The 12,709-nt window shown below is 38.9% G+C and overlaps 1 protein-coding gene across 3 annotated transcripts in view; it reads left to right on the top strand.

The window, feature by feature from the left end:
• The window catches only part of PAM (peptidylglycine alpha-amidating monooxygenase), a 149,315-nt gene that overhangs the window by 86,458 nt on the left and 50,148 nt on the right, over window positions 1-12,709 (top strand). For all 3 annotated transcript variants that reach the window (XM_003788932.2, XM_003788933.2, XM_012804625.2), the window contains exons 12-13: window positions 3,868-4,052; window positions 5,485-5,553. In XM_003788932.2, coding sequence (XP_003788980.1) covers window positions 3,868-4,052; window positions 5,485-5,553 — 254 coding nt within the window. The remainder of the gene's footprint in view (window positions 1-3,867; window positions 4,053-5,484; window positions 5,554-12,709) is intronic.

The raw sequence follows: 12,709 nt of genomic DNA, 5'->3' as shown, positions 1-12,709 counted from the left end.
ACCTGGGGCAGGACAAGGGAATGACGGGGCTGCTGTGGCCTCTGTGACATAGACCTGGGGCAGGACAAGGGAATGATGGGGCTGCTGTGGCCTCTCCAGCATTGGTGTGGGGCACAGCAGTATTTGGAAATTTTTAAATGATACCTTTCAGAATATTTGGTACTTTTTAAAATCTATTACGTATCTCTCTAACACACAATGTTTTTATAAATGTCCTCATGGAACCTAGATAAATTAAATAGCTCTATAGACAGTTATAGGTGTAAATGGGTAAGTATTTTCAGAAATGCCATACATCGGTTGAGCGTAAGATTAACCTGGCTCATTATTCAGCAGTGTGACACATTAGGCTAACTTATCACGTCACAGTAGGTTGTAAACATGTATTACAGAAGGTTATTTATTCCTCATTCACTCCACAAATGATTTCTGAGGGCTGACTCTTCAGACTTACATACCATGTCAGATTCAACGTTATCTATGCTGATTCCGTATAATTCGATGGTATAAGAGAGGAAGTTACCACAGAAGCACTTCATTATGCAAGAATATGAAAGAGATGCTTTGCTGCAATTCTGGAGTAGAGGTTGTGCCATCAGTCATCATGTTAGAGAATGACGTTGGGGCTGGGGATGTTCAAGGGTGTGCCCGGAGCCAGGGCAGGCAGGTGACTCTCTCCTCCTTCCTCCGGTCAATAAGCATTCCAGGGGGCAGCCCAATGGCATATGTACAAAAATAAGAGTAGATGTGTGAAAATACTCCCTTAGGAATAGAGAGAGCCGTTGTCTGCTTTAATGTGAGATATTTTATTTTCAAGTGTAGGAAAGATGAATGATTGGGGAATAAAATAGACCAACTATGATGCTGATATGCAAGACGATCTGAATCCTCCCATTTTAGCATAAGATAGTCTCTCTGTTAGGAGCTCAGAGTTACCTTGACTACAAGACCAATTATAGACAGAACAAATAAAGCACGGCTCGTTTCTTTTTATTCTGCTCTTTCAGTGAAATTTTCTCTGTGACAGCAAAGGTTCCTAAAATATTTGACCAACTCAATTTTGTATCATAGAATTGGGACCCCAACTGAACTATATTGGTGAGCTGATTAGAATGTCTCAGAAAATATTATGTGTTTAAAGATGGACGCATTCGTGTCTATAAAATTAACACACGCTATAGAGTCTAATTGAATTACTTACTGTGTGTATTTATAGGCGAGGGTGTGTATACGTGGGTATAATTTTACACATTTATGTATAGTTTTTCACAGAAGCTAACTGAACATCCATAGTAAGATAACTGACTTCTGAAGAAATAATTTGCAACATTAGCTTTTATATTTTTATTTATTTTCTCAAAATCAGTAATTAAGCTTGATCATGATTATGAAGGACAGTGAGTTTTGTTATTTTGAAAGTTATAGATTCCGTATAATTCACTTTACTAAATGTGTGTATTTTGTGAACATGTAGCCTCAGACCCAGCTAAACACTATTTCTAAAGTAATAAACGCTGCCTTTGTATCCAGTATGAGCATAAAAATCATTCCAAATTCATGCCACCTCGTTATTTCGTAGCCTTCCCTGTTATTACTGTCCACAGTTTTTGTTTTTGTTTTTGTTTTTGCAGTTTTTGGCTGGGGCTGGGTTTGAACCCACCACCTCCAGCATACAGGGCTGGCGCCCTCCCCCTTTGAGCCACAGGCGCCGCCCTACTGTCCACAGTTTTTTAGCTGTCACTGACGGACAGTCTGCCAGCAAATTTCCTGGCAATGAAGTAATTACTGAGAGTGAATTCCTGCCCTGACCTGTGCGTTCCTGGTTATTCCCCTTTGCACACATTTCTCAGTTCAGTTCCTTATTCCCAGATGGATTATGTTTTACTTGTTTGAAATGAACTCTTTTTATTTTCAAGTGTGTATGAAATCAATTCCTCTGAATATAAATGTAGCAAGTTTAGAAACCCTGAAATTATATTTAAAGCAACGTATATTAACAAAATGTTCTATTTAAGTTACTTTGAAACTTGTGGTATCAGTGGTTTCTCAACCCCCTGCCTCATTTTTCCTTTCACATAAAGGGATGTGTGGATGTAAAGGTGTGTAGAAAGAATATACACAGATCATAGATCTGTCTAAATATGGGTAAGATTTGTTACAAAGCATTTCTGGATGTACTGATGACACTAGCTGTGCTGTGGTGTGGGCGGGTAAAACTTCCCCACTGAAAACATGGGTGCCGATGTTCCCAAGCAGGTAAACGATGGAAGGAACCGTTCATTGATAAGTTGCAAGTTTCATGAATTATTATATGCATTTTTAAATATTTGTCCTTTCATTAGATATGCTTTAATGATAATTTTGCTTTCCCTCTCTGCAAGATGATACTGAGGTTTTTTCCAAGCCAAGGCCATGCCTAACCACCTTCTCCCTCCTTGCTCTCTTGGTCCACACACTTTCTGTGTCTGAACAGGGAGGCAGGGGATGAAATGGGGGCGGCTCAGGCTTATTTTTGCAGCTGCCATTCCTTTCATAGCACAGAATTTTCTGGGCAACGTCAAGGGTGTTCAGACGTAGTTCTTAGCAGTGGTGCTTGACACCCTGCGTGTGTGTGTGCTGAGCAGGTGTGTGTTTGGGTTTGCACTTGACTACTTGATTCTATGTCACGGGGGAGGCAATTACGCTGATAAGTATCCAATTCCAAGACTGAGAAGCCAAATGATCTCTAAAGCGCCAACAGGGCTCCATGGCAGGGGCTTGTCCTGGGGTCTCTCAGGGGCTCTACATTTTCAATGCTTAGAGAAATCAAATCCCTGTTTGGAAAAGACTTTATTTTTTCCTCGCCTTGCTAACGTCATTGCTGTTGCCTCGGAGAGGAAGCGAGGCTGCCTGACGTTGCCGGAGAAATCAACACTGACGTTTTCTATGCCGCAAATTACCCGCCTCACAGCTCGGCCCTTAGTCCTGTAGGCATGCTAAAAATCATCACAACTAACACCAAAATGGAAATGTTCCTTTGCCCAAAGTACTTTGCTATAAAAAGTTTCGTGAAAGTGCACTTAGACAGCCTCTTCCTAATAATAGTCACCCCTACAAACTGAGAAGAAACAAAGCCTGTTTTGTAAACCATTTGACTTTATCTCTATTATTTGGAACTTTTTCTCGGCTATGTCCATCTCACTGTTTTGAAATCTATTTTTAACGCTGAGTCGTTCAACTGTGTAGCACTACTCCAGTCGGATCTGAAGGGTGAGAGCTGACTTCAGTTTGAATCATTCCTGAGGCATTTTTTTTTTTTGTCCCTGGTATAAAAGCTCAGTTTCCAAGTCAGATAGCAGGGATGCACCACCCAGAAGGTCTCGGGGCAGACTCCTGGTTCTAGATTCATCCACCCATAAAGAAGGAGGCAATTAACCAAAAATAAGGTTCAAGATTCTTGGTGTTGGGAGCAAAAGCCATTTCAAAGGCTTGTCCAATATATTTCTGTTGAAATGTTCTAAATGTACCCATTATTAAGTAAATAGTTAAGATTTTCTTAGCAACTGGAATTACAGAATAAAAGGATTTAGGAGAGAAAAGAAAGTGCTCTGTCTGTCAGCGACTTCAGTACCCATTTTTATTCTGTGTTACGTGGTGATATTCATGGAGCAGCTGAACTGATACTCCACGGCTAAGTAGAAATTCGCCTTTAATAATGTGCCTTTTGATGTTGAAAACTGTGATGGGTTTTAATGAAAGCCATAAAATAAAGTGCAACATTTTCACCTTTGAATCTCCTGCTGGCAGATTGGTGGGGTTTTCTTGCCTTGAGAGTGTATTTTCTGTGAGTAGCTGACGTGCTGCACTATGTTGTTCCTTTGCCTGTAGCGGCACGTCCAGCGATGAAATGTGCAACTTGTACATCATGTATTACATGGAGGCCCAGCGTGCCGTTTCCTTCATGACCTGCACACAGAACGTAGCCCCAGACACGTTTGGAACCATCCCTGCAGAGGCCAACGTCCCCATTCCCGTGAAGTCGGACATGGTGATGATGCACGGGCACCATGAAGGTGATGCAGCCTTGAGGAGAACGTAACCAGGGACTCTGGGTTTTGTATTCTCTTGGCTATAAAACTGATACTCAAAGTCACGATTGTCCCCTTCTTATCTCAGAGAAACACATGTGCACACGCTTCCTGATTGCCTCTTCTCTCTCTCTCTGTCCTGTCTCCCCTCCCTAAAACATCCCCATCAAAACAGTGGAGGAGAAAAATCTCAGCCATGAAACAGATTAGTTTTGGGACCAAGCCCATAAATGTAGAACTTCCTTCATTGAATTCCTGTTTTGTCATATCCCCACCTCATTCCTCCCAAAGTCAGTAATCACTTACACAACTTGTGAAATACATGTGCTCTGTTCTAAAGAACACTACAATTTGCCAATAGAAATGGTTGTCATCTCCAGCCATACCCAAAATTATCTGCCTAACAGGCTTCTTCAAGCAAGGAACAATTCGTGATTTGTGAGGCATGACTAGTCTTGGCGTTTTTAAAAATCTTACTCTCAGAATTGTTCTTTAACTTATTGTTCAGCAGCAAAATGGTCATATTGACTGCCATTTCTTTCATATATAATGGTAAAGCCCACACCCTGTTTTATTGCATAAGACTTTATTGAGTTTGCAAATTCAATCTCTCTTTTTTTGTTTTTTTTGTTTTTTTGTTTTTGTTTTTTTTTTGAGACAGTCTCATTTTGCTGCCTCCAGTAGAGTGCACTGGTGTCACAGCTCACAGCAACCTCAAACTCTTGGGCTCAACGAATTCTCATGCCTCAGCCTCCTAAGTAGCTGGGACTACAGGTGCTTGCCACAACACCTGGCTACTTTTAGAGACAGGGTCTCGCTCTGGCATAGGCTGGTCTCAAACTTTTGAGCTCACGCAATCTACCAGCCTCAGCCTGCTAGAGTGCTAGAATTACAGGTGTGAGCCACCACGCCTAGCCTTCCAAATTCAATCTTGAAATGCAGATTCTTCTTTCTTTCTGGTGGACACTTTTTGAGAGAAGTTAGCATAGCAATCAGGTCATTTATTAATATTCCAATATATTTATAGAATATGCCTCAAAATTTTCTTAAAATATCACTACATTTAATTTTTTTTTAAAAAAGAATACTTCTGTTAATACATTTTTAAAATTCAATATCATTTATATATGACTAAAAGAATAGTTGACCTAGTTATTAAGTCAGAAGTCTGGTAATTAATTGGTGGTAATGCTGGGGGGGGCCTTATGAATTGGAGCATTATGTGAATTAGACCATGTAAGTTATTAATACTGTAACAAACCCATAAAGACCAGGGGCATACAATTACAGTAAAAAAAAGTACTGTAATAAGCATAAGACCATGAATAATATTTTTATATGAATGGTATATTTCCAGTAAACCAAAGGGTATAATATATACTGAAAATTTACACTCGGCCTCTTTTATCTTTTACAGAAACAGAGCACAGAGATAAGAGTCCTCTACTGCAGCCACCGAGGCGGGAAGAAGAAGTGCTAGACCGGGGTATGTGCGCATATTTCTATAACTAGGCTTATAAAATGTTCATGATCCAGAGGGACAACCAAATTGTAGAGTTATCGAGATCCTTTTTGTATGTGTCTCAGCCTCAAACCCTGCATATTGCTGCTTTTATATAATGCATAATTCACCCGTAAATGGTTGGCTACTGCACTTTGGCCTTGGAAGTAAAATTCATTAGTGCAATTTAGTCCTGTGAAGTTTTACTGTCTTTGTTTTAGTTCACTTAACATTGTAAATGTTATGTATAGGACACATACGTGCAAATACCACAGATAATCATTAAAAACAACCAGTGGGCTTCTTCTGAAATCTAATGACCTTTATCATCAAAATTCTTATGTATTTTGTATGTATGTTTGTGATGTATATTTGAGGCTCAAGAAAAAAGAAATTAAGAATCAAATCCACATCTTGCCTCTTTAAATCATTCTGTTTTCAGCAAGGTACGGGATAGTATTGTCTTACAGGTCTGACAATTAAGTTCTCAAACTTGCCACTGGCACACATGTTGGCAGCACTGTACAAACAAGTGGGAAGTAGATTATAACCCTGGTATATCAACGTCTCACAGCTTTGCTGGTGTCCATGTTTGCCAGTGTCTGGCTGAGTGGTATTCATTATTGTTGTTGTGTGTTTTTGTGTGCCATTGGGAGAATGTCAGAGCTCGAATTAGAGCAACGAACAAACATCAGATTTGTTGTTATACTTGGCAAGAGTGGAAGTGAAATCAGGGACATGTTAGTCCAATGTTATAGGAATGATGCCATGAAGAAAATGGAAGTGTATACATGGATTAGATGTTTTTCTGAGGGAAGAGAAAGCATCACTGAAGAGGAGAGGTCAGGGCAGCCAGTAACAAGCAGAACTGATGAAAATATTTCAAAACTTTGTTGAATTGTGCATCAAAATCGTGGGATGACTGCAGGAAGCAAAGCAGACCAAGTAAACATCACTAAAGAGGAAAAGCTTAACTGAAAATTGTGGAGAAATGTGTGTGCAAAAATCATCCCAAAGGAGCTCACTGATGAACAAAAACCAAAGAGAGCTGAAGTGAGCCAAGATCTTTTGGGGAGGCAAGATGATGTTTTGGGCCATATTGTCACATGGGATGAAACACGGGTTACAAATACAACCCTAAAACAATGTTTCCAAGTGCACAATGGGCATCAGAAAATTCTCCACAATCAAAAACATTCCTCAGGCCAAATCAAGAGTCAAAACGATGTTGCTAACATTCTTCAATATCAGAGAGATTGTTCACTATGAATGTATACGGATCGAATAGTTAACCAAGGTTAGTATTTGCAAGTGCTGAAAAGGCTGTGTGAAAAAGTTAAGCAAAAATGATCTGAACTTTTGCCAACCACTCATGGCTCTTCCATCACTACAATGCACCAAGCTGCACAGCACCATCTATGGGGGTGTTAGCCAGTAAAAATAATTGTATTGCAACACTCTCCCTGCTCCCCTGACCTGCCCCCCAGGGACCTTTTTTTTTTTTACCGGGAGTACAGGAAATATTGAAAGGTATACATTTTGATGACACTCAGGACATCAAGAGTCCTGACAGCTCTCATGGCCATTCCAGAAAAAAAGTTCCAAAATTCCTTTGAAGTGTGGACGAGGTGCTGTGTCAGCTTCCCATGCGGAGTACTTTGAAGGTAACCGTCGTGATATTCAGCAGTGATGCGTACAGCTCTTTATCTAGTATGTGTTCGTGAACTCACCTGTCAGTCCTCAGACATCTGTAGCTTTATGTTGAGTTGGCCTCTAATGAGTTAAGAAGGGGTCATTCTTCCTTTGTTTTATTTATTTGAAGTGGTGACCTCAGGCTCATCAGTCATACGTGGCGTGCACTCAGGCTGAACATTGTTCCCCTGCATCTGGGTTCCTGCTGCTTATCTGGAAGATGGTGCTTTGAGTGAGGTGTTGTCCTATCAAGTTGTTTTTGGCCCAGGATATGCTCTAAAACATTAGCTTAATGTCAATCCAGATATAGTTCCACTGACAACATAAAGCGTATAATAAATAGGATTTTTCTATCAGTAACACATGGAAGTTTCCTATTTCTCAGGGGTTGTAGACTGCCATTAGAATTCTTGAAAATGAATTATGTTAGGGCTACATCAAAAATATCACTCTTATACTAACAGTATTTGCAGAATTAAAGAATCCAGGCTTTCAAAAATGCCCTTTGAAAAAAGAATAAGGTAAACTATAATCTAAAAGTCTCTTTTTAAAATTATACATTGAGTATGTTTGATAGTATCTAATTCTAACTAAGTGGCTTTTTAAAAAAATGCAGGTTAGCTCAAAGTTGATTTTGTTTGTTTGTTAAGTCAAAACGAAGGAGATGATTTTATACCAAATGGCTATTGAGCACCATTTAAAACAGCTGAATTTATCAATCCTGTTTATATATTTATAAGGAAGTCAGAAATAGCAGCCTAGATGTAGTGTTCATGGTGTTTACTGTGAATTGTACTGAACTTTGCTCAGACTTGCCAGGAATTACACTGACATTTCACACACTTTGAAATGTGTGCCCTTGAAATAATTCGGGTCATTTTAGAATACATTCACAAATACCAACATGCATGGTACACCATGGAAGGACACCACCACGGAGTAGATGCATCTTGTAAAATTGTATGTTTCTATGGAAACTGAGGCTGGACTGTGGTTTCCTTTGGACTTTAATTGTTGATCGAGGGAAGTGCTGACAACTCTGAAAGGTTAGAAACCCAGGGGTTTTGTTAGTGTAGGAGCCTTAAATGTTAGATTTAATCTGTTATTTCCAAATATAGGATTTAGGGGGTATCAAATACTTTTATGTTTTGCCATTCATTTACCATTTTGTGTTTCCTAGCATATGTAGTATTTTTTTTTAGTTCCAGAGGAAAATTCTATGGACATATAACAAACTATCTTTCTGTTGTTTGTCTTTCCTTCTACTTATGAATAAAAATACTGTAAATAAAGTGATTTAACTTGGGAAGGAAAAAGGCATTATTCTCATATCATCCATTTTCATACTGAATAAAATAGGTTATGATAGCTAAACATTGAAATTAGTGAGTCCATTAAAATGTCATCTCCTGAATTATGTGAAAACAATATCTGAACAGGAGCTCTGGCCAACACATAGACTGTGTATTATCTTGCTATTCTCTGGGGACACCAGCTTAGAATTCAAAGAGAAATGCAGAAATATACTAAGCGCACACTTATACCTGAAGTTCAACTGATGTGCTTACGAGATCAATCTACTTAGACTATACAGGCACATCTACTTATTACTGAAAGGGTTCTCCATCCTTCTCAGAGATAACCAACGTGCTTGCACAAAGCCTCTGCTTGTTTTAATTCTTTAGGAAGCCAAGTTGACCAAGTAGCTAATAGAAGGGCTCTAATTATTCAAATAAATGTGCCACAAATGTTCATTTTTTAAGCAAGCCCTTAAGCTTTACCCTTTGCCTTATTTTGGTGTTCTGGGCAAAGCAGCTCATGTAGTAATTCTCTAGATTATATTAGTTCTTTTATGATCTTTTAGCACCAATATATAAACGTCTTGAATTATTTCTTCTGTGCTAGCTGTAAGCTAAGGGACATTATTTATGTTGGTCCCACAGAAGATGTCACCCCCCCCCCAGGAAACAGAGCAGGTGTGGGCAGGAAGAAAGACAGTATCAGTGGGTGAGCACTCAGAGGCCAGCCCTGTACCTACCAGTGGGTCCAGACTGGTCTGCATATGACATAGATAGTCTACCTGTGTAGGATCGACATTTTCTCTCTCTGTCTGACTCCCTCCTGTCTTTCTCTCTCTAGCTACCGTGTTTCCCCCAAAAATAAGACACTGTCTTATATTTATTTTTTCTCAAGAAGCACAGTCTGTGCCGAAATGCATGGCATGGCTATGCAGATATGCTACATAGCCACGCCCATCACTTATTATCAGGGTAGGGCTTATATTTAACAAATGCATAGAAATCCAGCTAGGGCTTATTTTTTGGGTAGGTCTTATTTTCAGGGAAACACTATATATATGTATTTATATACACATACATGTGTAAATGTGTGTATGTATATTTACTTACTATCTTGCCTTGCAAAGCAGGTAGGAAGGTAAAGGTTGAGATGTATAATAAATGTTATATTAGAAATAAGGAATGACCTTCACAGAGATAGTTTTTAAAAAGAAAAGGAGAGAGAGAGAAATAATCATTTTCCTTAGACTAACAAAAGAAATAACTGGGAAGTAGGAGGCATCTCCTACATGGAGAAAAAAAGAAAGCCATTGACCTTTTCAACACAGATTTATTTGGTACTCTGCTTTTTTCAGGGAAATTTAAGTATTCCCTTTAAAACTCTTATTTCTAAATTTGTAGTTATATCTGTTTTATCAACATGTTAATCTTTATTAGAGATTAACTGTCATGTCTGAGCCACGTGGAGCCACGTGCTGTTACCTCAGCCTCTGTTTATTCACAGACACATGAATCTTCCGTGGCATCTTTGCCTATATCTGCTTACTCGAGAACAAAATTTGAGGTGAGACAAATGTATCTCCACCTCTGTCTCAAAAGCTGTAGCGAGCATCCTGGTACACCAGTTTCACCTTTACATTGTCCTGGATCGCACAACAGTGGGAAGCATTTTAAAGAGTCTGTAGTTATGTCTGCAGACTTTAAACCATTCTTGCCAATAATTTTTACCATTGGAGGAAATATTCAAGGTGTCTTTCTGTAAAGAGAATAAAAAACTGTGTGTATATTGCTTTACTGCAGATACTGCTTTACAAATGATGTTCATTCTGACTGATTTTGAAGATAATATTCATTATAGACAACATGAAAATATAAAGTATGATGAAACAAATATAAATCATTCATAGTCCTCGGAAATATAGTCTATGTGTGCGTTACACATAAACACACATATGCACATTGTTTAACAGTATTAAGATTATAGTCAATATACACACAGGTTTTTATTCTCTTTACAAAAATATACCTTAAATATTTCCTCCAATGGTAAAAAATTATTGGCAAGAATGATTTAAAGCCTGCATAATATATGTGTATTCATGCCCATACTAACTTGTAAGTAGCCTATTTAAATATAAACGATCTTATCTATGAATGAGTTGATCATGTCTGCCTCCATGAAATCACTAATGGATATGCAAAACAACTCAAATGTAACTATCTCCTGAAACCATTTAAGTGAAGAATTACCTGTCTATGTGACAAGGACAGTAACTAAACAACAAACCCAAGTGGAGAGTGACTCTGGGTGGAAGACATCAGTCCCGGGAGATGGTACCAAATCAGGAGGTTACCCTGAAGTATTGAAGATTCAGTGGCTTAAAAAACTCAAGGCGGAATTCACAGTCAGTCAACAATACCCACATTTCCTTGTTACTTTATGTTGTACTCAAGGACAACATTCCTTTTGCTGCAGAAAAGGCCTTTAGTGTGTTTTATTCAGTTTGCTCCAAACTCTTCTCATCGTGCTCTCGTGCCCTCACATAATCAATCTTTTTACTCAAAGGTCAGCGTGAGCTACTATATTCCCAAGGCAGGGGGGATATGACAAAAATACAATTTGTAGAGGGAAAACCCTCCATGACCCCAGAGAGTTAAGGTCTTCAGACACCTTCTGTGAAACAGAATAATTTCACAGTGGTTTTATGCTAACAAAAATGAATTACCATTGGCATGTGTTATCAAACAGGCAGAATCAAGGGGAAAGGCTGCACGTTACCAGCCCAGTTTACTGTGAACGCTTGCTAGCGTGATAGTTGGTAAGCGATTTATGGGCGGAATGAAGCAAAGGCTGGGCTTAGGAGCTAAGATATGTATTTCTTTGTCTTGTTCAAAATAGGACATTCCCTTGATCTCTTAATAAAGTACGGGTGACTTTAGCAGCATCTTCTCGATAATTGTAAGCCCTCTCAGTGCCACGTTGTTGTTTTAAAGAAGATACAATCTTTTTCTTGTATTCCCATTCACTGAAAACGCGTCAGTTTGTTATGATTTATGAGCAGCTCACAAGTCTTTATTTATTGAACTCATCTATCAAACACAATTCTCCATACCCCGCGAGGCTCTGGGAACTGCCTGGACGCTGTTTTGAATGGGTTTTCTAATAACGGAGTAGATAGATGTGAATGATGGTTCATCTCAGGGTGGGGCTTTCCAATATAGATCTTTGTGCATGGTAGTTGAAAAAGCCATCATTTTCTGCCTCCTCCTTTTTTATTTATGTCTTCTTTTCTTAAAAAGGAAAAAAAGCCTATTTCTGATTGCTTTTTAATCAGATAAGTCCTCTGAGAGCAAGAGGGAAGAGCAGAGTTCATTGCATGTATGATCCTTGAGTTGGTCATCATAACCGTGTGTTTTATTTCTCTAAGGCTAGAGAATAAATGTTGTGGGTTGGTAATAAGTAAACAATCAATAAAACAAATCAACTTTAACCAGAAGTGAAAGCCAATTAGGACTGAGTCATAAAACAGGATGTTAAAACCTAAGAGGGAACACTTTTACTTTTCGGTTCCTGGTATCCTTCTCTTTAGTCAGTTCTGTTTAGTGGTTCAATCTGGTTAGCTTGGCCACGTGGCATAGTTTTTAGTAGTTAAACGATTGGTGAACATCCTGTTCACTCCCCCGTTCCACAGACATCACAGAGCAATGAGCAGTAACCAGAGCCACGTATGCTAGGTAAGGAGGGCTGGAGACTTTGTGTAGGAAATGGGAATTTATATTCTAAAAGGATACAAACAGGTTATTGATCATTTTCAAAAATAAAAGTACCTGCCACACGTAAGATTTTAAACTGTGCAAAATTAGAGATATTTAATGCTTTTTATCCCATAGTTGAAAACATTTCCTTTTTTTTTTTTTTCTAAATCCTGTAGAGTTTTCCAATGTACATTTCCATCTATTTTAGTTTACTTCTCGGCATATTCCTGAAAGTAAACCAGGGCAATTTTTATGCTGGAAGCAGGAAATAGTGACTTGTCCCTGCTAACTAGAAAAATGTCGGCTCGGCGCCTATAGCTCAACCGGCTAAGGCGCCAGCCACGTACACCTAAGGTGGCGGGTTCGAATCCCCAGCCCGGACCCGCCAAACAACA

The sequence above is a fragment of the Otolemur garnettii genome, unplaced genomic scaffold (assembly GCF_000181295.1).
Source record: "Otolemur garnettii isolate 467f Iridium unplaced genomic scaffold, OtoGar3 scaffold00030, whole genome shotgun sequence".
Classification (NCBI taxonomy): Eukaryota; Metazoa; Chordata; class Mammalia; order Primates; family Galagidae; genus Otolemur; species Otolemur garnettii.
This window is presented reverse-complemented; position numbering and strand designations above follow the sequence as displayed.